This window comes from Anabrus simplex, chromosome 1 (genome assembly GCF_040414725.1).
Source record: "Anabrus simplex isolate iqAnaSimp1 chromosome 1, ASM4041472v1, whole genome shotgun sequence".
Classification (NCBI taxonomy): Eukaryota; Metazoa; Arthropoda; class Insecta; order Orthoptera; family Tettigoniidae; genus Anabrus; species Anabrus simplex.
The window spans coordinates 1,078,291,725-1,078,319,537 of record NC_090265.1 but is presented as its reverse complement, the minus strand read 5'-3'; the positions used below and the strand labels follow the sequence as shown (position 1 = coordinate 1,078,319,537).

The window sequence follows — 27,813 nt, the reverse complement described above, 5'->3', positions numbered from 1 at the left end:
GTAAAATGGATGACCAAATTATTAATGTAGGGGATTGGGTAGGACCACTGTGACAAATGATGTAAAATCACATTCAACCACAGTTGAAAATTAGGATAAGGAAAGGATTTCTAGTTCCGTACCTTCTTGTTTGCTACGACCTAGACGGGTTCTATTCTGAGATTTCTGCATGTCACGTATACAAAATCTCCTCACTGAAATACTCATCCTCTCCCTTTCCCCTTATCCAGCTCCTGCCAGGTTGGGGCATTTATGGCACTCCATCAACTTCCTCTCTCTTTCCACTATCTATTTTGTCCCAGTCCAGGTTTCTTCTTCTTGCAGTTCTTTTTATTTAATCAATCCACCTTGTTCTAGGTATCCCTCTCACTCTCTTTCCCTCCAACTTCATCTCCATTATCTGTTTTGGAATTCTTTTCTCCTCCATTCTCTTTACATGCCCAAACCATCTTTTACTCCTATTAATTCTCTCATTTAGGTTTTCCATTCTGACCTCTTTTCTCACATCGTTTGTCAATCTGTCTTCCTGTCCTTCGTATCATACTTCTTAGGTATTTCATTTCACTCACTTGAATTCTACTCTCCTCCCTACTTGTCAATGTCCAGGTCTCAGCTACAGAAGTCAATATGGGTGCATAAAACATTTTGTACATTATCTCTTTACATTTCCTTATTCCAGACAAGGTTTCTTACACTCTGATAGATTGCATTGCCCTGTTGCACCCTCTTGCTAATCTCCATATTCAGCCTTGTATTCTGCATTAATTCACTCCATAGGTATTTGAAACTGTCGACAATTTCAAGGTATGTCCACCAATTTTCATAATGCCTTTCACTTGTCTTAGTCCAATTTCATTTCTAAACCAGATTCTGTGCACTGTTGTTTCAGTTGTTGTATATTGCTTGCACCACTTCTACAGTTTGGGTAACCAATCTCTTTTTGGCCATGGTTTCCCAGACTTTCTCCCTGGGAACACTATCGTACCGTTTGCCTTTGTTAGATCTATGAATTTCTTGACCAGATCCTTTCCATATTCTCAATTCTTTTCCATTAATTGCCTCATGCTGAAGATTGCGTCCACTGTAGATCTTTCACTTCAAAAACCATACTGTTCCTCTTGCAACTCTCTTTCTACCTTTCTTCTTATTATCCTCTCTAATATCCTTTCCAGTATTTTTGTCACTTGTGATAAGAGTGTGATTCCTCTATAGTTATCACATACTTTCTTGTCCCCCTTCTTAAAGACTGGTATCATTATTCCCTTTCTGCAGTCCTCTGGCACATTCCTGTTTCCATATGCACTTTAAGACATAAAAGACCGAGCAGGTGAAGTTGGGTCTTACACCATGGACTCAGCATTTTAATGCATATTAATTTTTTTATACAAAAATGCCTTTGCTGGCGAGATGTAGTGTTTATAGTGTACTATGTCTTCTGGTATGGGCTATATCAAATTTGTTACTTTCATTGACCTGTCTCAGTCTCACCCTTGGTTTTGACAATATGAAAGTGACTGAGGTATGAGTGATGCTAGTAATACCATTGATTTTGCAGCCAGTCCTTGTTATGAATGGTGTGAAAATATCGCTCATAGGGTCGGTTGGTGCATGCATTTCAGTGGGCTTGGCAGACTGATATGTAATATCAACAGCTGGCTCGGTGAGGAAAGCAACGGGAAACTACCTCACTCCTCATTTCCCTAGTACGCCTCTTCAGTGACGCCTAGGCTATTTATGACAGCTGTTGGCGGAGCTGCAGAGGATCAAACCAGCCTTCAGGCTGAACACCCAACATACATACATACAAAAATAACTGATAATCCTACTTACAGTCCCAAATCTATTTTGGATTCAGTAACATTTCAGTTCTGCATGTATACCTTGTTTTTCAAAACTGGAGCAAAATTACTCATTTCTATAAATGAATTTAAAACCCCTTTTTCCTACTTTCAATCTTTTAAAAATTTTCAAAATAATATTAAAATCATGAAAAGTTAGTCTCACAACACACACACACACACACACACACACACACACACACCCTCCCCCCCCTCTCTCTCTCTCTCTCCCCCCTCTCTCTTGTTTACAAAACACAACATACATAGTAGTCATTGAGAAATTTAAAAAAAAACATAAATTTCAATTATTTGTGAAAATTGGCTCTAGTATGACATAATTCAAAACACTTAGGGAAACACAAGCCAACATTACATTGCTCACAACAGTAATGAGTCTCTTTAGAGACTGACTTCCCTACTATAGCTTTGTTACTTTCAGCACAAACTTTACATCATCTCTGTTGTCTGTGAGATTTCTCAATTGCGGGAATTTTCTTTGGAAAATACCTCACCGACAATTGATTCACAGAAGAAGCTACATTCAAATCTATTTTCAACTGCACACCACACTTTGTCAACTATCAATTGTGCTAGTTGTGTGATGTAGTTAGAAGAATGAACTGACTGTACTCTTGTTTGCTTATACAAGATAAAAGAGTTTACTACCATCATGAATACATAGAAAAAAACATTCATTTTCACCACTTTAGGTGATGTTGATCAAATGGATAGTAACTCAACATTTGATCGCTACGGTCTACATCAGTTTTATTTTGACTGTAATCAATGATAGCAGCAGGCTTCATTTTTTTCAGTAATACCATGTTTTCACTTTACAAAGGAAAAGTTATATGTATCTTAATTCAATACAAATCATAATTCCATCATTAGATGGAGCAATAAAATTCATTTTTGCTAGTTGCTTTACGTCGCACCGACACAGATAGGTCTTATGGCGACGATGGGACAGGGAAGGGCTAGCAGTGGGAAGGAAGCGGCCGTGGCCTTACTTAAGGTACAGCCCCAGCATTTGCCTGGTGTGAAAATGGGAAACCACAGAAAACCATCTTCAGGGCTGCCGACTGTGGGGTTCGAACCTACTATCTCCTGAATACTGGATACTGGCCGCACTTAAGCGACTGCAGCTATCGAACTCGGTCAATAAAATTCAAACATGTTTCGACTCGTTCGAGACATCTTCAGTGAAATAAGGGGGGGTTAAAGTAATCTACATAATACAAGCTAAAAATGTGCTAAAAACATAACGAAGGGACAAAAGAAAAAACAAAAGAGATATGACTGAAATGAAAAAATAACAATATACAATATTTACATCACTAGATGGAGCAATAAATAACTCGCTGAGATAAATTCAATGAAAAAAGGTTAATATAAAACATAATTGAATCCAAAAAGTGTGCTAAAACTAAGAATAAAATAAAATAAATGATACAGATGGAAATGAAACAATAAGTGCTAATGGTGAGGTTGCGGACCTCTTAGTCTAAAAATTTAGTTTGATGAACAATTCAAAAACAAGACGAAATCATTGTTGAAAATTCAGGCTGACAGTCTGTCTACGTAGATGTAAATATTGTATATTGTTATTGTTTTTATTTCTGTCATGTCTCTTTTGTTTTTGTTTTTTATTTTGTTCCTTAATGACGTTTTTAGCACATTTTTAGCTTGTATTATGTAGATTACAATAACCCCCCCTTATTACTGAAGATTGCTCAAATGAGTTGAAACATGTTTGAATTTTATTGCTCCATCTAATGATGGAATTATGATTTGTATTGAATTTAAATCCCACATGGAATTAATTTTTCCTTTGTAAAGTGAAAACCGTCAATACGGAATGATTCTAATATCTTGTAATACCATGTTTGGTTTTCAGGGGAACATTGGTGTCTGCCATTCTGAGCTTAGTTGAAAGTAAGCAAACATTTCTGGTATCTTTAAAATAAATGTTCATTCCATCAAAAGGAGAGTTAATTTTTTTGTTTTTGATGTACTAAATCAGCTGGGAGTGCTCTATGATTTTGGATGACAGTTCCAATGGCAACAGTCGTTAGATTCCACAATTTTTGCCTAGTAAAGAAGGACTCATAAAAAAGCGATCCATGAAATTAATCTGCACAGAGTTGTTGCAACAGTAATATACGTAGGTAAGTCAAATATAAAGGAGCCTTTCTGATTTTGGTGCCTCTTTGGTGCGCAGGTGGTTCAAGGCTGTTAGAGCATGCAAGGAGGGGTCTCTGTGAGGGGCATCATAGCTTGGGATGTCTCCTCCATGCTGCATTCAGTCACTCTTACGATGACTGAGAGGGCAGTTTGCGTAATGCATCCTCATCAAATTTCTCATCCGAGAAAGTGTTAAAGCTACAGAAATTCGTTGTCAGTTACATGCACAGTTTGGGGACAGAAACCTTTCATGGACCCAGGGGAAGTACTGGTAATAAGTTCAAGGATGGATGTGAAAGAGTCGAAAACATGCCATACCTACACTGCCCCGCACCGGCATCATAGCACAGAACACTGCGGCTGTTCGAGAGTTTATAGAAGTTGATACGCGAAAAACTGTGCTTCGGATCAGCCAGGAACTTCAGATCAACCAATGGACTGTTCTGATAATCATCCGAAAAACCTGGGATTCCAAAAGGTGTCAGCTTGTTGGGTCCCGAGGCTGCTGAATGAATAGCAGAATGCTGTATGACTTGCAATTCCTCGCAAGCTTCTGACAAGGCACAAGACAGAAGGTGACGCCTTTTTGAGACAAATCGTCAGTTGTGATGAGACCTGGTTCCACCATTACACTCACACATCAAAGAGGGCCAGTATGGAGTGCCAGAGGTGTGGCGAGAGGCCACTGGTGAAAGTCAAGATGCAGTTGTCAGCAGACAAGTTCTTGGCTGCCGTCTTCTGAGACTACAAAGGAGTACTGGTGGTTGATTTCCCTCAAAGAATGTTGGACAATTACTGCAACCTACTACTGCAATCTTCTTAGCCAGTTTAGTGTTGCCCAGCAAACATGCGCACAAATGCACTGGATTGTCCTGCCACATCCATCCTATAGTCCAGACTTGTCACCGTGTGACTTCCACATGTTTGAACCGCTGAAGGGCTCTCTTGGTGGAGAACGCTTCACAACGAACAACAAGGTGAAACAATTTGTGCACATTTAGCTTCAGATACGTCCGACTATCTTTTCTGAAAATGGGATGAAGAAATTGCTTATCCAGTGGCAAAAGTGTACAGATAGAATGTGGACTTCTGTCAAAAAAGTAAGAACAATGTAAAATTTACATAATATTGATAAATAAAATAGTTATAACAAAAGGCTCTTTTAGATTTGACTTACTCTCATACTATTATCCACATTACTACATGTGTTCTTGTTTCCACAAATATATTGTAGTTATTCATTTAAATCGTGATTATGATGATTGCTCTAATTACATTACATCACTTATTTAAATTTAAATTTAGTTTCATACCTTTTTATCTGATGCTTTAATCACCTCTTTAGAGTCACCCTCTGGGACCCTGCTAATTCCGTGATTCACTTTAGACTGCAGGACAAGTTTCTGGTTCAATATGTCTACCTTCTGTTCGAGGTTTTTCTGTCCAAGTCATTGTGACATCACCAGCAAATTGCCTTGTTATTGTAATGCAACCCTCTGCAGTTATTATTTCTTCTTTTGCAGTGTTACTTACTTTTTCTATTATTTATTACTGAGTTTCTGTTCCTTTAAGGCTTACACAAGATTTTTCTGATTGTTTGTTATTGGTCTGTAATTTAAAATTAGTTTCTTTCAGTGTTACGTTTTACTGTGTTATTCGCCGTGCACTACTCTCAAAATAAGGACTGCGCCTGACCTACTGAGCATGACAATTCTACAACTTTTGACCAACTCGGGCTGATCCAGCCTTCGCCGGAACGCTGCAACTCTAAGCCACTCCACAAACAGCTACATGGCTCACTAAGTCAATGTCAGAACTCAGCAGGAAAGACAACTAGGGCTGACTTAGCCCACACGATTGCTATTTGCTTTACGTCGCACTGACACAGATAGGTCTTATGGCGACGATGGGATAGTGAAGCCTAGGAGTGGGAAGGAAGCGGCCGTGGCCTTAATTAAGGTACAGCCCCAGCATTTGCCTGGTGTGAAAATGGAAAACCACGGAAAACCATCTTCAGGGCTGCCGACAGTGGGATTCGAACCCACTCTCTCCCGGATGCAAGCTCACAGCTGCGCAACTCTAACCGCATGACCAACTCGCCCGGTCCCACACGATCGAGCACACTTCTACTCAGCGATGGCCAAACTTCGCTTTCTCCTGAACAAGAGCCTGTCTACATTGCTCGGCCACGAGTCATGCAGTAGAATTCAAAACCTCTGTGAATATGTTTGTTGGACAGGAACCTTTTATTGTTTAAGCTAAAAGGAATGCAAGATGTTCTCCGTAAGAACTTTGTGGTCACTAGTGACTCTAATTCTTATAAATGCAGCCATGCTATATATTTTGCTGAGTCTCAATTTGTTTGAACAATGTTCAATTGCCTTATGGCACTCTCATAAGATATAACGCCTACGGGTGTCAAATCAAAAGACCTGCACCTGGTGAGCCGAACATGTCCTCGGACACTCCCGGCACTAAAAGCCATATGCCATTTCATTTCAACGCAGTCCTAACTGCTCTTCAATTTCAGGACTTTGTGTATCTATCTAATTATTTAATTAATCTATTTAATTGTTTCTTAATTGCCTTTCATGGCTTTTTGTAAAGTTTATCTAATCAACTGTGATCTGGTGAAGTTTTGGATAGTTGTGTCCATTTGTTCTCCAATAGGACACTATATCTTCTTCCATTCCACAATTTTGCTTTAAATATCTTTCCAGGTCATCTGTTGAATAGGACCATCATCAACGTCAGTCCACGAAGCAAACTTCATTACTTTGGCAGATTGTAGCATAGTCGTGGAGTCTGATGACTCGGAAACATTAGAATGCTCGTCATTCATGCACACCTCGTTCATCATAAGTTTTTTTTTATCTGATCAGAAATGGACAAAGTCAGTCTGGCTCCTTTAATGTGTACATAAAAATTCACCGCAGATTGTACAGCACAAAAAATTATCGTCTTTCCCATCACCATCAACTACAGGCTTGAATACCAAATACGACCTTTAAGTTTAGGATCCAGTTCAGAAGTCTTGTATTGTGCATTTTCTAGTTTGTTTGTTTCTTCTTATTTTTACTTCACGTTTTTTCTTTTGCCACGGTTTCTTTTCTTTAGGAATTAGAGTCCATATTCATTTCCGATAACAGGATAGACGGGGAAGTCAAACTGAAAACCACAGCAAACTTGATCGTCTCTACTTGACCGTAAATGCAACGCACTCCGCTGACCCGCAGTACACTGTACACATTGAAGCAGTCAGCCCATAGAACTATCACAGCGCTGTCCTTGGCTCACCGCGTATGAATGACATAGCGCTGCCCAGAGCGGCCCATGCAATGACGTCACGGGCTTCATATATTTGAGCCTTTCAAAGCCCATTGCGGTCTATTGCCGAAGCAGCTCATGGGCCACGCCGCTGTGCTGGACTCTGAGGTGTGGTTTTCTTGATCCTCTCTTTCCACGATTCGGTAAGAGTAACAATCTGAAGCAGAAACTATTTTCTAAGAGGGACTTTAGAATTTGAATCAAGCTGAGGGGGAGGAGCATGCTAATGGAGAATCCATCTTCTACAAGGCAAAACACACCCTCCTCTGCCAATCTCACATCGATACAATACTAGAAGCACAAGTGTCAGTCATTCAATGCTACCATAGCAACTGATTAGCACCATAACAGTTAAAGAAATAAATGAACATACACATAACGTTGTTTTTCTTCAACTAACCTTTTCATAACTGATTTACATCTTTACAGACGAAAGGGCAAGTGTTTTATACATTCTCCATGCTTTCTTTTTTAAACTCACATTCTCTTCAAAACCACGTTTCCTAAGCATTCACTCTCCTCTTGTTACAGACTTCACACCAAAAAGCTCTATCAACATCAATATACCTTTGACTTTCGCTCCTTCAAGCAAGATAAATACAACTATAGACAGCCAAATACTTTTCCTTGCTCCTACAACTACTTAAAGAAGACTGTTATCTTATCGTAACACATTCGACTTTCACACCTTCAAGCCAGATAAATAAGACTATAGACAGCTGAACAGCTACTTAAGAAGACTGTTGTCTTATCTTAACATACGAAATTAACATCTTTAACAGTCTATCAGCTTTACTTTTTCTTATCCTCCAATGGGCGTTATTAAGGAAACACATTTCTATTTCATTATACAGATTGAGCTGTTTATTGCTCTACCCTCAACAGGTTTTTGGGCACATTGACTCAACGCTCCAGAAAGTATAATCTTGTGAACTTGCAGCTTGATACTACAATTTCAACCAAGGACATTCTAATAATATTTTATGTTTAGACTAACACCTACATTGACATCCTCTTTTTACGACTTGTAAGAACAATCAGGATCCTGATTTTTCACCACACAGGTTTGAGTTTGAGACTGATGATGCCCTTAACCCCTTAACCCCTTAAGCGGGGAGCTCGGTACACACTAGCTCACTCTCAGGTGGGGAGCGATTTCCCTGATTAAAGAAAATATTTAATTACTTGATTAAAAACAATCTTAGACTAAAATGAACTATTGAAGGGCCAACAGAGAAATATTTACTTGAATATAATGTATTTAATTATTGAAAAATTCAATTATTTTAATTTTTCAATACTTTGTGCAAAAACGTACTAAGTGCTTTCACACTGTGATATCGAGGTTGCTTCTTCCTGACAGGGTTTTTTTTTAATACAGTAACTTTCACCTGAATATTTTAGGCAGTTTACTATCAATCTCTGCCTGGAAATAAATGTTTCTGTATATGTAAATTGTAGATTTACAAAGTTTACATGTACTTAAAAGATGTACAATGGAGTAAATTACAATACTCACAAAATTTTCTGTTATATTGGTTAGCGCTTTCGAGGGATGAACTTTATATAGCCTCCCTACAATTACTAAGTGACATAAATGGACTATAATACACTACAATACAGGTAATATTTACAGTATTTACAGTCTTCACAGTGTTATGTCTTTTACAGCTGTTCATTATGATACACACGGAAGCAGGTCATGTTATATAACCTGTCTCGCCTTCGCATAATTTATATAATTCCATTCCGAAATGCGATTGTTTTCTTGTTATGTAAACTTTCCACCCTAGCCACCCTTTCCATAGCAAGAGGTTCTCATCAATAGGGATGTATAGAACTAGCACCGATAGAGCGCACTGCTGTTTTACTGGGTAAGCGCAATGCGCTCTTCATTTGTCTCCTGTGTACTCATGCCGCTAAATATCCACGAATTTAAGTTGCTTAAATTGTTATTTTCGTGTCTATGTCGAGCTGTTGCAGTGTTCCTCTTTGAAAATATTAGGGAAGCCCATTTTCGTTTCACCAGTTTCCACAAAATAAAGAAATGAGGAAGAAATGGTTACATGCTATTAGAAGGAAAAAATTTCGGTGAGAAAAATCTGACCGAAAGTATTAAAGGGTGTTCCCATTATTTTCAACCCGGTGACTTCACAAAAATTTTGTTGGGCAAGTGCGATTTACGAAGGGAAATAATTCCTATTTTCTACCGATAAACTGATTGGGCATTTTGATAACAACCGCCGAATTTATGCGTTTGAATTTAAATGTGAGAGAGCAAGATTAAAACCGGGCGCTGTTCCATCGCTTTTTCCGTCGACCACGAACATAACGAAAACAGTGAAGGGGCCATACACCAGAAATTTGCCTGATTACCACGATAAGCCTACAATATCGGAATATGCAGAAATAACCTCCCTTGAAGTACGGGAAGAAATCGTGAATATCCCCGAAGATATGAATGTTACATTTGTGACTCCCATTTTCAAAGACACCAGCACTCAAAAAATTCTACAGGTAATTTGGTTGTTGAGCAAGCAATGCGTAATCGTGATGCCATATTGCTTTATACAGGGTTTGTAGACGTCCAACATCGTAATTTGGTGTTTGTTGTTCTGGGAGAAAACAGATATAATTTACAGATATTCCCTCCTGAACCCAGACTGTGTTTCTTCTTGACTGTTGTGAAGCTAAGGACAACAAATCTGACAAAGAACTAGGCCTTAAATTCAGAATCCATAAAACTACTGTTGGGAGAAATTTAATGTTTGGATTAATTTCATGTACTGCCAATTTAAAGAGTTGAACATTTGACCTGATAGAGAAAATATCCTTGAAAACAGCCTCCTTTCTTTTAGACAGAAATGCCCCTCAACTAGAGTTATAACTGGTGCAACTGAGATTATACATAGCAAAACTTGTTCCAAGGGCAAACATTCCACTTTCATAGGGCTAACTGGCCTCAATCGTTTGGTAGGGGAATGCTGAAAAGTTTATAAATTTTGGCTGCATGTTTCTGAACACTGAATAATACCAGTCTTGGGCAAGTGCTCTAATGCGTAGCTTACAGCAGCAATATGCTTACAACATGCCTTGGGGCCTGCTCCAGCAAAACGTTCACATTCCCCTCCCATAATATCACCAGGTAATCCTAAAATAAACTTCACATCACAGGTGATCCATCTATTTCCGATTTTCTAAATGCGAAATAATCCATCAGATGCAAATTTGTGATAGTGATCTTCACCTTACGGCTGATGGTCAAATATTCAAAGGAACCGGCACTGCGAAACTCAAGAATTTTCACATGCCTTGGGTGGTGGACAGAGGCTGTATCTGCAGTTTCATGTAAGCCATCAACCTTCAAAAATAAATGAATCGAAGTGTATAAGCAAGGGGAGAAAGTGGATGTTTAAATATCTATTTATGATTTAAGTCTTGTGGAGGTACATTTATATATTTATCAATGTACAATACTCAAGTAATTGTTATCTTAAGGAAAAGGCATGCTGACTCCTATTCATTATTTGGATAATAAAGCGTGTTAGAATTGTCTAATTACCGCTGTACCGGTACTAATTCTTCCTTCCTCTCGCTAGTTTTAGCGTTTCTGGTCCGTAGCTCATTTTGCAGCTGTTTAAGGCTTAAACGCTGAAAATCGTCCGTAATATACCAGGGGATATACCTATACAATTAATTAATATAGTCTTGGAGTAAAACTAGAGAAGATACACTCGGCTTAACTCAGAAATGTCGGTCACATTCGATACATTACTCGCAGCTGACTGGGATAAACATAAGATGACCGCCTTGCGCTTACCCAGTAGTACACAAGCGCTATCTGGTGCGAACTTTCTCTGCCTACATCCCTATTGACATTTTGCCATCAGGGGTATAAGCTTCTCATTGTCAGAGATATGTATAAAGCTGTGGAGGAAAATATAGTAGTAGTAGTAGCATCAGCAGCAGCAGCAGTAGTAGTAGTGTTATTGGCTTCACATCCCACTAACTACTTTTACGGTTTTCGGAGACACTGAGGTGCCGGAATTTAGTCCCGCAGGAGTTCTTTTGCATGCCAGTAAATCTATTTACAAGAAGCCGACGTATTTGAGCACCTTCAAATACCACCGGTCTGAGCCAGAATCGAACGTGCCAAGTTGGGGTCAGGAGGCTGGCCAGGCCACTCAATCTGGCGAGAAAAAATCTCTTCTGTGTCATCAGCTCATAGAAAATAGACATAGTGAACAAGCGATTGCGAGAAATAGTGTCCTAATTTAGGTTTCTGTACAATCCCCTGTGGCAACAGTATGGCCATAAGAAGCTTTACTTCGGCCTTATTTGTTCAGACATGGTCTTGATCTCAATTCCTTCCTTTCGTCTTACTAAACTGGGTTTTATGTGTGATTTCCTGCTCGGCATCTTTTGTCTGTTCAGCTATGTTCTGGCATAACTCGTCATAAAAAAGTAATTAAAATATTTCGCTCAGTTTTGTTTTCCCTAAAACACTCTTTACATCACGATGGAAATTTGGATCAATGCGGGAATTTCTTTGTCCATTTTCAGTATAAGTTGACGAAGAACTTGCAATGGTTGGATTGTAATCAGTATTATCGTCACAACTGTCACTGTCATGATCGCTACTTGAACTGGAATCGAGCATGTGTTGTCTCTTTTGCGACTGCTGAACATTCGCATCAGCTACGCCCAAACCCTGTATATTCGAGCCTGCAGTACTTATTCCAGGTAATTTCCTGTCACTTACGAATTCCCCTTCACTAATATCACAATTCTCCCCACTAAATTCCAACATGACCTGTAAATCATCTTCCTCTAAGAGTGGGGGCCGGTAATACGTTATAGATATTTTGGCAGAAAAAAATGTAAGAAATAAGATCGAATAGAACCCTGGTCTCAGTAGTTTGGACGGAAATCATAAAATATAACTGTATTACGGATGCGTACAATAATAAAATGTTGTGTAACTCACGATAAACGCACACTCCAGTCGTGAAGGAAGAACTCAAGACTGGGGATAATACATCAGGTCACATTTCTAAAATGTCATCAGGGAGGTCTATTCAGTGTCATAATCTCTAGAAATCCCTTCTACAGCAATATTATTACGTCCAAGGGACGACTAGGCGATGAGCTAAAGCTTCAGCGTGGAGCTATTAGGCCTTAGGTCGTTCTTGCTCGGACGTCACTTGCGTTCTTTATGTTGCAACTCATGGATGACACATTGGTATTGGGAGAACATAGCTGAAAAAAATCACATAAGAGGGCAGACTCATCCGGAATACGCTGCTGAAAAGGAAATAAACCTCTGCATGCAGGCAACTGAGAAAAAATATTTTTTGTATATACTCCAGATGTTGTTTAAGACCAAGTTCACCCACATCGACATGGGGGTGAGAAGAGGTGAAAAAGAAAACCTCCCAAATAACTGAGATTATGGATGAATGTATTTTCCAGCATAGCTTTTAAACAAGCAAACAAACAAACAAACAAACAAACAAACAAACAAAACAAAAAATGACAGTGAGGGCAGGACTCCCCTAACTCTATGACTCTTTGGATACCGTTTAACTCACAGTTCAGGCCTAGTGGGAATGGAGGTTGAGAAGGGGTAAAAAAAAAGAATATCCAAAATGACCAAGATTATGAATGTATGTGTTATATTCCAGCATAGCTCTCAACTAAAACTGGTGCACACATAATTGGATCTCTCCATCTTTGGATGAATCGTACTGCTTTGTACAGTTTGTAAATTGTTCGAAAATTTTAAATGTATTCATGTAACAAATTTTGGTTTTTAATTGAATTTGCACATTTTTATAATGTTTTGTACATATCACCTACAGTAAGGCCCCATTGTTTATTTGCAAAAAATAGGAAGATTCTTAGTATAAGGCCATATTTGTATATATAGGTTCCAAATGTTTAACTCAGACAAGACCTGGCTCTTGACCCTAAGATTGACAATAGGCTGAAGATACCCAAAAACAGGGCAAAACATGTACCTATATAGTGTATACAAATCATTTAGAATTTAATCACCACAAATAGTGAATTTTATTGAATAGGTGGCTACAATAAATTTTATTCTAATAGAATCTTACATATTGTTATCTTCAATACAGAACAAACATGAGATTAGTTACTTGTAATTAGCTTGATTAACAAGAAAGAAAATAATCTATAAAACTTGAAATTAAACACAACAATAATTTCTAAACTACACAATAGTTCTTAATCAGTCAACGTCACAATAAAGAAGTCTACAAAAATTCTCTTCACACATAATTAACAGGTAATAAAATACCTAAAGGAAACAAAATGCCCGGGCAGCACCGGGTAATATAGCTAGTACATAATAAGATTAAGATTGAAATATTCTATACATATTAATAATATTCATTCATGCATTATTTACCTCCTTTTCCAGAGCATATTTATATACAAGTTGTTTCCGATGAATTGCACCTTCCTCCTACTTACACCTATTCTAACCTGACTCTAGATGGAATGGATATATAAAAGGTAGAGAAACTGTTACTTAGGAAGCATGGTCATCCTGGGTGGAGGTCTTTTCGAGATGGGGTGAGTAGTATAAATAACAAAGCTAAGAATATTCAACTTAAATGTTAAGTCTGTTTTACTATATGGAAGTGAGATCTGGAAAAAGACCCAAGACATTACTGCACAGTTACAGACTTTCATAAATCACAGATTGAGGTACATTATGAGAATATGGTGGCAAAAGACCACTGCAAAAGAAGATCTTTGGGAGGCCACAAGTCAAAGTTCCATTCAGCAGCAGATAATGAGAAGAAAATGGAGGTGGACAGGCCACACCCTACGAAGACCACAAGAAAGTATCACAAGGCAGGCAATAAACTGGAATCCAAAAGGTAGTCGCAGGAATGATAGACTGAGGATCACCTGGAAGAGAACCACAGACAGGGAGACAGCTGAGTCAAGAAGTCATAAAAAGAGGTGAAAGCACTGGCAATAGATAGAACAAGCTGGAGAAATTTTGGTGAAGCACTATATTCCACCAAGGAATTTAGAGGAAATTAGGAAATTAGTCAAGATCCTGTTTACACCAGTATTCCTTGGGTCCCTTGAAAAGTGTAAATGAGGGGTAATACTGTATTGTACCAGTATATTCACAGTAAAAGTTTTTCTCCCCAATAATGGAACTGAACTCCAACAAAATATTTACCCAAATATCTACTCTCATGTGCAGCAAAAATGATCTGTCACCAAATAGAAACGATGAACCAGAAATATTGTACAAAAGCTGATACAATGTCCAGCAGGAAGATAAAACTATCCTATCAATATGAAAGTGCAGTGTCTCATACCTGTATAATGAATGTGTTACGCTGGCCATTTTCTCACCCTCTTCATCAGATAAGTGGTCATCATCAATATGTACTTTGTCCAAACCCTTCACGCCAAGCACAAGGAACAAGCAGCGCTGCAACACTGTTCTGCACATCTCTTCATAGCTATCAACTCGAGACACATGGCTTGTGATTCCTCCATCACTTTGAGTATCCTCTACATCTATACAAAGAAATACCAAACATTGAAGTGTATTAGAGTCAAATTACTGAATCACCCCAAAATGAGGCTTTTAGAGAGGCAGTTTTAAAAATAATTTTTGTTTATTCTTGATAGAAGTAACTATCTTTTATTTAACAGCCATACTGATCTTTGCAAACAATAAGCCAAGTCTACTTCTTTTTTTCTAAATCCGTATTTTCTAACTGATCATGTCACTGTTAGGTCACCTTACAGCTTCTCGCTTAACATTACACTTAATTATCAACTGAAAGAACTTCATCACAAGGTCTTCCAATCCCCCCAACAAAGAAAGAAACAAAGAAAGAAAGAAAGAAAGAAAGAAAGAAAGAAAGAAAGAAAGAAAGAAAGAAAGAAAGAGAGTACACATCTGTAAGTGGAAGGAGGAGGAGATAAGGGCAATAAGGACCTGCCAAGGTATGGTTTTCTGATGATCAGGCCTAGGTCTACTTTGTACTTAAGAATGAACAGGAAACGACGCAGAGACAAGTAATCTACCGATGGCTTAAAAGACAACATTGTATAAGAGTGAAAGTATGAGAAACAGAGTAATTTTCAGTATAGTTTACTTAGGGTCCAATGATTGATTAGACTAGTCTACAGTGATTTTGCTACTGAATCAAAACAAGTGTACCAACCCTAATTTGAATACATTGATTACAGATCTGTAGTCAGTTTTGTTCTATCATGTCACAATATTTTTAAATAATTACGCTTTACACTTTTACTCTTTTGTAAATTTCGATAAATTTCACTGCATTTTCAGATAAATATTGTAGTCTTCACCTCCTTGTTTTCATTAGTCAGTTGTTTTAACATTTCAGCAGCTACACACCAGGGGTATTTTGTTTTCCTGCCTAAAATTGTTGATTTCCACAGTGGGTTATTTATTGTGAAATAATACCAAAAGCAGAAGTAAAATAAAATGTAGCTGGTTTATGTTCACGTAATACTATGATCTAAGTAAACATTAATAACTAAACTGTAAGGCTTTTCTGTTAATGTTATATGCTGTTAAATAACGAGATACAATATATATTTACATTTTGTTTGCATAACCTATATAAGCTTCATTCATGAAAGTTAAAAGTTTGCTTTCATTGATGTCAGTGTTCATTTCATTTCAGAAGTTAATAATGAATAAATAAAAGAAGCTGAATCAACAATCCAGACAATTTCTGCTATATCTGTAGAAAATTTACACTGCATGGCCAGCATAAAAGCAATACAAGTTAAGTGAAGATTGCTTACAAACATTACTTCACATGCACTATGGGAGATGATGACAAAGCTGGGGCACCTCACTTTTGTTACACAGTATATTGGACTGGTCTTACAGAATGGTTGGCTGGGAAAAGATAATCTATGCCTTTTGCTGTGCTAATGATTTGGTGTGAGCAAAAGGAACACACCTCAGACTGCTATTGTTGCACAACAAAAATTGCTGGGTTCTTGAAGAAAAACAAATTAAAAATTGTATATTCTGACTGTGAATGCTCTGAAACCAGTGCCTCATGATTCAGGGAATCCTGTAAACCCCCCCCGCCAAGATTTTCCCCTGAAAATGAACTATCCCATGAAGAGGTTTTAAGTAACTGAAGGAGAAGTTTGGGAGAGTGAAAAGTGATGCAAAATTGAAGGCAGGAATTTTCCCTGGACCAGAGATACAACAGTTGATGTGTGACACCATGTTCAGAACAAAACCGAACGCTCTTGAACTCGAAGCTTGCGACACATTCGTACTTGTGGCAATTAGGTTTCTAGGAAATTGTCGAGCTGATAATTATGCTGAGCTAGTACATAACATGCTTAGTACAAGCAATAAATTTCATACTTAGTATTTTAATTGTGTACTTATGTGTGTTTTTGAGACCATGTTTTGGGTCATAGCTTTTTAAGATTCAATTCTATTTGACGTTTGTATTAAAACATTCAATTTTAATGACACTATGTCATTTTTTAAACTATTTTGCTATGAATAGCTGAAGATAGCCATTTACATCGGCTGAAAATAGTCCTAGTAAAACATATTGTATTGATTAGATGGTCAATAAAACTTTTTGTTACTGAGTGAGTTGGCCGTGTGGTTAGAAGCGTGCAGCTGTGAGCTTGCATCCACACCTTAATTTAGGCCATGGCCGCTTCCTTCCAACTCCTAGCCCTTTCCTATCCCATCATCGCCATAAGACCTATCTGTGTAGCTGCGACGTAAAGCCACTAGCAAAAAGAAGAATAAACTCTTGTTGCCGGGCTGAGGGACTCAGACAGTTGAGGCGCTGGCCTTCTGACCCCAGCTTGGGAGGTTTGATTCCGGGTTAGTCTGGTGGTATTTGAAGGTGCTCAAATACGTCAGCCTCGTGTCGGTAGATTTACTAGCAGGTGAAAGAACTCACGCGGGACAAAATTCCAGCACCTCGGCATCTTCAAAAACCGAATAAGAAGTTGATAAGTAGTTGGTAAGTAAGTGATGAACATAGTGAGAGAGGTTCCACCAGGATATAACAACAATGGAATCCCGGTACGAGGGTCAATGCGGGCCAAGCATGATGGGTGATTTCTGCTAAAAGCAAAGGTCTCAAACACTTTTAACACTAGAACAACTGAGAATTTTACATTCCTAGAACAGCAAGGGTCATTTTCTTCTACTGTGTTTCCACAAATTTATTTTACACACCAAGAACTGACTTTAGTGTTTGGACATTTTATATTACTGATGGACACATGAAAAATCACAAATAGATCATCGTGTTTCTGTTTCTCTAAGGAGTTTTCATAAAGTTAACCACTGAACACACCTTTTGTGAATCAGTCATCCACACTGCAACAATTATGCATTTTCACAAGTACTTTAAGAAAATTTAAAACAACCACTGGTTTTGTACACGCAAATTCTACTTTTCGTGCACATTTTTAGCATACTGCTTTGAGGCACTTGCTGCAGGCATCGTTAGACTTGTTGCCTTTACATAGACCAACTTGGCACTTCTTCAGCTTTTTAGATGGACACGTTCCTACAACCTCCTTCCTCTTGTTGTTGTTGTTGCTGTTGTTGCCTTTTCTCGTTCTGACTTGTTAGTATACCTGCCAGATGGAGGATGAACTTCTTCCGCTTTATCTTCCTACCCGTTACTTGCTTGTAAATGACCCAAGCATTGATAGCTCTTAGGTCTAGGATACTGTAAAAGACATTTCTGGGCCACCTCTTGCGTGCACCCTTGGTGGTATATTTACGAGACATTTGGTCAGTCACTTCTACCCCATGGTTCGTGCTGTTGTAAAAAGTTACAGTTTCTGGCTTCTTCTTTCATTCTGTGCTCATTGTTACTTGAGCATACCATATGCTAAGAAGAAGAATGTTCTTGTTCTTCGCTTGGTACAATATCAAGGTGCACTGTGTGATCCCAGTCTGTCGCAGGATAGTTGTAGAGTATAATGGATTTTTTCCCTTCAATAGGGATTTCATGGCGAATGTGGTTTGTTATTCCCACCAACGGTTTTTGTCTTGGAGCTTCTTAACAAGTTGGAGGGATGTGAAGAAGCTGTCTGTCATCATGTTTCTTCTTTGGTTTAGAAACAAAACATATCGTACTCTCCCACTGGTTGCTTATCAGGACGCAAGGGTGATCATACCTAGGTATGGAAAGGCATTGCAGATGTATTTTGTGGCCACACCTGCAGCCATCCAGAATTTGAGTCCATACTTGCCGGGCTTGCTTGTCATAAACTGGATAAATCTGCACCTGGTTTTGCTGTTCATCGACTGTTATATTTTCACTTAGACGGTAACAGTGAAGGCAATTTTCTACAAATTTGTCCCAGTTTTCAGAGACAAAACTGAACCTATTACCTGGCAGGCACTCAGCTCGGGATGATTTCTCATATCGAAATGGATGAATCTGAGAAGCTCTTGAAATCTATCTCTTGATATTGTGTCCTTCAGGAATTGCTGTCCAGGAAAACGTGACCATAGATCATCCACAGACATGCCTTTTAACAAAGAACACCTCAGGGGTGCATGATAGCAATCATAGCCTCCAACTCCTCGAGTGACAGGTTCCACTCCGTTTTCTTGAGCTCTTTCTGAACGACTGATTTTGTGTGTCGTTTTATTATGAGACGAAGCATCGATTCATCAAAGAGGAGACAAAAGGCACTAATGACAGAATTGTCAACTCGGTAAGCATATGTTGTGGGATATCCCCACTCCTTCAGGACATTCACTAGAGCCAAGGCCGCACTAGATAGACAGGCCACAAGGCTCGGACCATGACGTCACGAGAGTGGCTGGCATTCAGCATGGCAGTGTAGGGCCCGCTCTCACTTTCACCATGATACTGTTCATTTATTCAACCTTTACGATATAATTGAACACTCCTTCAATTGTGGCTTTACTTAGGCTTGTATACTACACACGAGTTTTATGTGGGAAGAAAACTGGCTGGGCAGTATATGTACATTTCTTTACTTAAAATTATGCTGACATCTGTCACTTGTAACTGAACACGGTATCATGTAAAAGATTAGAACGCATAATACGTATACAAATAGTTGTAATGTTACTAGGAAAATACATGAAGACAATTCACAACAATAGTCTGAAACCTTTCTTAGAAATTAAGCTGCAACTTAAAACTTACCTCACAATTCCTAAGGTTTCAGTTTATACATTTTTATTTTCCTGAGGATTTCTTCTTCTTAGCCATGAGTTTCTCTACGGTAACTTTTCTATTGTTATTCAATAATATATTACAAAATATGTATATACATTTGTCAACGAAATGTTTAAAACTATTTATTTAATCACTGCATGTTTTAAACATGACGTTTTCGTTTTCCAGAACACTGTTGGCAAGCAAAATCAGAATTTTTCTCTGAGAATCCTCATGTAAAAACATTAGTATACAGGTTTACATTTTGTAGCTCTAAAAGAGTGTGGTACAACACCTTTTGGTCCAGGGCAGGAGCAAGCCAAGGCAGCACTAGATAGACTCAGATAGACTTTTTTTGTCTGACTCAGGGTTGTCAAAGTCAGGATAAGTTATCAGCTTCATTAAGCCAGTTATTTATTAAGATTTTAAATAAATGACCAGTATCAAACAATTATTTATTTTTTGTGTTTTGTCAAATGGGTTTTGAAAAGTGGTTTGTAAATTGCTCTTGCACAGCTTTTCAAACATTTTCCTACTAACACAGTTATTATTAGAAATTATGCCCAGTATTCGGGAGATAGTGGGTTCGAACCCCACTGTCGGCAGCCCTGAAGATGGTTTTCCGTCGTTTCCCATTTTCACACCAGGCTGTACCTTAATTAAGGCCACGGATGCTTCCTTTCCACTCCTAGCCCTTTCCTGTTCCATCGTCGCCATAAGACCTACCTGTGTCAGTGCAACGTAAAGCAACTTGCAAAAAAAAATATATATATATATATATATATATATGCATGCTACCTTATAAGCTATAGGCCTATCTGTTAATACTTTAAAGACTTGCAAAGTTAGTTCTTCTGAGAAATGTCACGTTAGGTTCTTACATGGAAACAAATCAATGTCTTTATTTTTTTAAAGACTGGATGACAACATAAAAGTTTGTGCAGTTGTAGCTAATGTAGTGTTAATTTCTCCGCTTTTACTACTAAAAGCAACTCCCTCTACCTTTCCTCCTACCAGGCGATTTGGCCGTGCGGTTAGGAGCGTGCGGCTGTGAACTTGCATCGGGAGATAGTGGGTTCGAATCCCACTGTCGGCAGCCCTGAAGATGGTTTTCCATAGTTTCCCATTTTCACACCAGGCAAATGCTGGGGCTGTACCTTAATTAAGGCCACGGCTGCTTCCTTCCAGCTTTCCTATACCATTGTTGCCATAAGACCTATCTGTGTCGGTGCGACGTAAAGCCACTAGCAAAAACAAAAACAAAAATAAAACCTTTCCTCCCTTATAGTTCAGCTCATGTTTACATAGACTCCATCCAACAAGTTACAAAATCTTTCATGCTCCTTTAACAATTTTAGTTTTTTTTTAAAGTAATTCCAATGTGAATTATCAATACCTGAATTTCCAGTGCCTAGTTTTGCAGTAAAAGACTGAATAACCGGGTGAGGCATTGTAAGAAATGTTGACTGTCTTACCTTCTTTTATGCCTCAGGAAATGCGAAAAATATTGAAGTGAACCATGTTATTAGTATACAGGAGTAAGATACTTTCTTTGCAAAGGCTACATTTAACTGTTCCTTACAAAATTATAATTTATCAGTAATTATACACTCATCAACTTCACTTTCAATTTCATTGATTATTTTGTGGACAGATTCTATTTTGTCGTGGACAGTCACTTTTGAGTTACAAGCAGGTCTAAATAGGAAGTTACAAATACTTTTCTAATTTGACCATTTTAATATCTTGCCCCCGTCACCTAATGCACGTATATCAGGGTTATCACTCATGAAAATATCATGTTTAATGGCTTTAAAATCAAGAGCCTTGTTTAATGTTAAGGAAGTACCAATTTTTGGAATATTTCCCTCAGTCATATACATTTTGAAAATACAGAGACTTTGGCTGTTAAAACTGATGAAAACTTTGTCCAAATCTAATTTGCGTTTAATACTGAAATTACCCTGAACGTCATCTAAGTCCTTGATCCTGTCATATTCTTCCTCAGCTTTCTTTCTTTCCTTCTCCTTCCTGTTTTTCAATTTCTTCTTGTCTTTGAATAGGATTTTTGCTTGGTGTTGAAAGATTTTTAGACAGATAGGCAGGCACATTTTCAAACTTAGGAATAGTGTCGTTTGAGAGTTTTAAATGGTTAGGTTTTACAGTTAAAATAGACTCATCAGGTCTTTTAACAGAATCGTCACTAATTATGAAACTTCGTCGAAGTGTTTTATGCACACAACTGAGCTTGGTGAAGGGATGAATTCGGTTCGATGGATGGCTATGATCCACTTTTGTTTTCGAAACAAGTCAGTAGGAAATTTAAACACTGAAATATTAGGCTATTTTGAACTGTAGTTGATTTTACAACCAGGTATACAACACGACATGGCCATATTTCACAATGTTCACGTGTTTAAATCATTCAATACCATCGATGGCCTCACTGCTGCGAGGTTCAGATCAGCTTAGAAGTCACTGGTGAGAAGTGAAGCGGCTGGCGACTTATGTGACGTAGCGCCCGAAGTGGAGGGGGAGCCTTATGGCCTGTCTATCTAGTTGGCATTGCTAGAGCCCAGCCTTCCAGATGAAGACTTTGAATCCAAGACCTCCCACTCGGTTCATTCTCGAGCGACCATCTTCACTAGTGAAACACCTAACCGAGTTTGAGACATAGGCAACTTCTCGTGGTGATAATTCATCCTCTGTCTCATTATGATCTTCGCCCTCACTAGTCTCTCTTGTAGATTCAACATTCAAATTTTCTAGCAGATGAGACACCTCTTCAGCACAAAGACAATCGTAACACATGTCTGTAAGAAGAACACTTTCTAAATGATAAGATAAATACAATACCGTATAGTCTGGAATACCACCCGCCACCGAATAAGACCTGCACCCTTATTTTGAAAAAACCAAATTTAAAAAAAAAAGTGAAGTCATAATTATACACAATCTTTACTAACACACATCAAATGATCAGAAAATACAAATAAAAGCAAACAAACATTTCCAGAACGATATCCAATGAGTTCGTTCATCATCGTCATCATCGGTACCAACTTCGGAACTTTCATCACCATCACCTTCCCATAAAATGCCGTCATCGCTGCCATCCATAGCATTAGAAATGCTACATTTCCTGAAGCTGTTCCATATGAGGTCTCTAGGGATACGATTGCATGCCATCAAAATCCACGAACACAGCAGTTGAACTTCCGGGCGCTGAATGCGACCAGTTGGCGTCAGTGTGTGATTATCAGCTGCCATCCATTCTGTATAGAGCTATTTCAAGGCTGCTTTAAATGGACGGTTCACGCAGACATCCAGCGGCTGTAGCATAGAAGTCATCCCGCTCAAAATGACTTCTAGGTCGGTTTTCCCATCCTTGATATGTTTCTTCAGAGCGTCTATTGTGTGGCAGCGGTAACTGTCAAGAACAAGCAAGCTCTTTTGTCCCAATAATGCACCAGGGCGACGTTGCCAGACACACTTTACCCAGTCTTCCACAAGTGAACTGTCCATCCAGCTGGAGTTCTGAGATCTGACGATAACACCAGTAGGTAGATTTCTAGGAAGCGTCTTTCACTTGAGAACAATGTACGGCGGGAATTTGGTTCCGCTGGCGAGAATACACAACATTACCATACACCGTTGTTTTTCATTACCACCTGTTCTAATGGTAACACTTTTCACACCCTTAACATTCACAGTCCTGTCCACTGGCATTTCAAAGTAGACTAGCGTCTGATCTGCATTGCCAATTTGGGAAAGCAAATATGCATTTTCCTTTCGCAAACGAATTATGTGACGCTGAAACGGCAATAACTTCTCATCGTAGACACCAGGAAGACACTGTGAAATTGAGGTACGCCTTCGTACGCTCAACCTATTTCTTTTATAAAAATTACAAACACATCCTCGGCTTGCCTTAAACCATTGCGATGAAAGTTCCCTTGCGATCTCTAATGCCCTTAGCTGACACATTTTGGTTGACACACCATATCCCAATTCCTGCCTTTCTGTCACATATTTATAATGTTTTTTTCAATTTCTGGAAACTGTACACTCAGTCCACGAAAAGCTCTACGATCACCACTACATGTTAATAGCATATTTTTCTTCTTTCTCCAATCGCGAATACACGACTCGTCAATATTGTATTTCCTACTGGCGGCACGATTTTCAATAATTTTGGCTTCCCGAATTACATTCAGTTTCTCACTCGTAGTAAAAGATCGCAAACGCTTTGTGGAATTCATGTTGATACTCCGAGAATGTGCGTGAGACTGACGCCAAGCGCGGAAGTAGCGTATACTGAGAGCGGAGAGAGCATTGTTGCCAAGCCGTGCCGGAGGTGATGCCCGATTTACACGCATTTGTAAAGATAAATTTCCCAAAATTTTAAATAAGACCCGCACCCAATTTTGGAAGCAATATTAAAAAAAAAAAAAAAGTGCGGGTGGTATTCGAGATTATACGGTAATTCCGCTAACTAGAACACTCATCTGACAGTAAGACCTCAACAATACTGATAATCCAGGCCTAGTACACACTGTTGCCTGGAAAATCAAACTCCTGCATTGTAATAAGGAATTGTACACGTGTCAAAATGACCCCTTCCGCTGTCCAGGGTATGCCATATCAAAAATCTATGAAAATGTCAATATTTTTCTGGGTGAGATACATCACTGTAAACATGACAAAAAACAATAAAAAGTCAAGATATTTGAAGAGGAACGATATAAGAGTGCGCACATTATTTAAAAAAATGTTGACCCCTCCCACTGGTCTAGTGTTAAATGGGTTTTTAGTGTTCACTACATGTTGTAAGTCTGCATTTACTAATAACTAAAATAGCTTAATTTAAACATCTGCAAAGAATATATTCATTTATTTCTCTTGTTTTATGAATCTGGTATTTCTATGAATTGTCAGATTTAGACTTTTATTATTTGTACACTTTCAAAACTCACAAACCTGACATGTTAGGATTTGGATTTGGTATCAGCGCACCAATTTCAGTATAAGACGCATGAAATTTCCTGAGTAGCAAACAAAAAGGTTGCTTTTTAGACTAGTGTTATTCATCCAAGTGAACAGGTGTGTGGATACACATAACACAGCAAATGCCTTCTCACTCCGTGTATATCCATCCCTTCAACACTGCATTTGATCTGTGTATATCAGTTCATTATTTAGAGCAGACACAGGACTATGGACTAGATAAATCTGACCTGAAAACCTCTTTCTGCCTTTCTTTTCTCTAATTCTCTCTCTCCTTACATCTTCCTATTTTGAATACTTGCAAGTATGCTGCCTTCCTACCACTCCCTTTATCCAATCTGTTGAGATTAAAATGTCAAAATCTATATATGTGGCATCTTACTCTAAGATGTGAGTAAATACAACATACAATGTCACTGTTTCTACTTTCTTTAATCAGTTTGACTATAACCTATACTTAATCAGATTTACTAAAGCTGAAAGGAATAATGACCAAAGAATTCAACATCCTAAAGCATTTCACTATCACCTGGCAACCGAAAGTAAAAGTACTGTACTGTATATATATGAATACTCTGCACACATTTTCTTCTTTTTAATGGGACCAAACATGCTGGTCCAAGCACTACTCGGGATAAAATTGTTCAATCCTCATAATACCTGAAACCCATAATACTTCAGTGTAAAGCATAGCATCAGTTACATCATCATCATCATCATCATCATCATCATCATCATCATCATCATCATCATCATCATCATCATCATCATCATCATCATCATCATCATCATAATAATAATAATAATAATAATAATAATAATAATAATAATAATAATAATAATAATAATAACAATAATAACAATAATAACAATAATAATAATAATAATAATAATAATAATAATAATAATAATAATAATAATAATAATAATAATAATAATAATGGCATGTGGCATGTGAACGTATCTGAGGACGGGGCCCTACATAAGATTAATTCTAATGATGAAAATGACACTAACACCCAGTCCCCAAGCCAGAGGAATTAACCAATGAAAGTTAAAATGCCTAACCCAACCAGGAATCGAACCTGGGATGTCAGCAATCTAATCATTTAGCCATGGAGCTGGATGAAGGGAGGTATAATTCACACATTAAAAATGGCTGCAAGTGCAAGAATTTCACAACTAAAGAAAATAACTGTGTTATTGAATATGCAGAGAATAATGGAAATAATGCAACGGGAAGAAAGTCTGATATCAGCAAAAGTTTGTATTTATGACTAGCAAAAAGCACAGCATCCAGGCATCAAAAATAGGCTTTATTATGTGAATGAAAAGAGTCAAAAGAGTCAAACACAGCAAGTAGGTGTTCCTTCCGGAGAAAGGCCTCCTGGATGGCGTTCTCCAGTCTGACCAGATGATCAGTGGCAGACCGAAGAGAGTGGAAACCACACTGGTAGTTAGACAAGAGACCTTCCTTTTCCATGGCCCACACAAGACGCTGGTTAACCATCCTTTCAAATAGCTTACAAAGGCCATTTGTACGGCATATTGGCCTATAACTATCCTGAAGTTTTGGATCTTTACCTGGCTTGGGAACTGGTATCACAATTCCCTCACCTCATTGAGATGGAAATACTCCCTCACTCCATATTCTGTTGAATAGGGTGAGGATATCCTTGAGACATCTGTCACTCAAATGCTTAAGCATTTGATTGTGAATTTTGTCCGGTCCTGGAGCTGTCTCTCTGCATAGCGCAAGTGCACTCCGCAACTCCCACTCCGTGACAGGCACGTTGTAGGGATGCGAAACACTAGAGGCCTCTGCCTTGCGCTTTATTGGTAGAAATGCAGAATCGTATCTCCCAGAGCTGGACTATCTGCGAAATTTGATGCTATGTGGTCTGCAATGACTGAAGGAATCGTACCTGTATCTCCATTAATGGAGATTCTGAGGACTGAGGGTACATTCTGTACTCCGACAATATGGCGGAGTTTTGTCAACACTGGTGATGACGGAGATTATGCCGTCATGGAAGATACATACTTTTCCCACATTGCTTTCTTACCTTCCCAAATAAAAAAATTGGCCTTCGCACGCAGATGCTTAAAAATGTGATATGATTGGCTATCGTAGGATTCCAACGATAATGCTTAAAAGCCCGTCGGCGATCACGTATAGCTGCTGCAATTTCGTCGGTCCACCATGGGACCTGTTTCCGGCGAGGAATACCACACGAGCAGCAGCTAGAATTCCAGTAGTAATGGAAGAAATGTGGTCGTCGACAGACTCCAGCATAACATTGGCCATAACTGCGCATCTAGAAAATTCTGGCCAAGTTGCCCACTGAAGTAACCAGCGCTTGGGTACTTCAGACTGTCTTTGATTCAAGAGAGATAGAATAATCGGGAAGTGGTCACTGTCAGAGGTTGTCATGTACTTAGCACCGTAGCATGGGAACTAGTGCAAGGCTGCACAATGTGACATCCAGGTGTGAGAATGTGCCATGTGCGCTGCTGAAATGTGTCGGTTCCCCTGTGTTTAACACACACAGATCGCACTGGTTGATCAATCACTCGAGCATCCTTCCTCTAGCACTGGAAGACGGAGAACCCCAGAGTGTGTAACAGGCGTTCAAGCTCCCAGCAAGAGAAAAGGAGGAGGTAACTAAGCGATCAGATCTTGTAGTGCATGTATTTGAAGATCATAGTCCAGTGGAATGTACACATTGCAGACTGTTCTCATTACTGGCAACAGAGTGCGAACTGTAACTGCATCTAGCTGTGTACAGAACAGTAATTCATCAGTGAAGATGTCGGAGTGAACTAGGGTACAAACACGCCCAGTCGCAGCGTTATCTACAGCTACCACGTCTTTAGAATAAATACAATATCCTCTCATAGTCGTATCGTGTCCAGGTCTCAAACGAGATTCCTGTTGACAGACTATTGAGGCCACAGAGACGGATATCAACTGACGTAACTCAGCTAAGCGACAGTGATAACTACTGCAGTTCCACAGCAACAGTGCCATTGTGTGGATAGGTAGCGCTTCAAATTTAGAGCAATTTCTTGCCCTCCGTTTGGTCCACTACCTGCCAGAAAAGCAAGACCAAGCAAGAGGAGAAAGACAAGGAAAAGGCAATGTGAAAATTGGTGGTCAAAGTCTTGAAATTGTTGAAAGTTTCAAATACCTTGTGAATTAATGTAGAAAACAAGGC

General features: G+C 38.7%; 1 protein-coding gene across 1 annotated transcript in view; it reads right to left on the bottom strand.

The window, feature by feature from the left end:
* Positions 1-27,813, bottom strand: part of LOC136858059 (probable E3 ubiquitin-protein ligase HERC1) — an 850,878-nt gene that overhangs the window by 622,020 nt on the left and 201,045 nt on the right. The window contains exon 20 of the mRNA XM_068225263.1: positions 14,648-14,915. Coding sequence (XP_068081364.1) covers positions 14,648-14,915 — 268 coding nt within the window. The remainder of the gene's footprint in view (positions 1-14,647; positions 14,916-27,813) is intronic.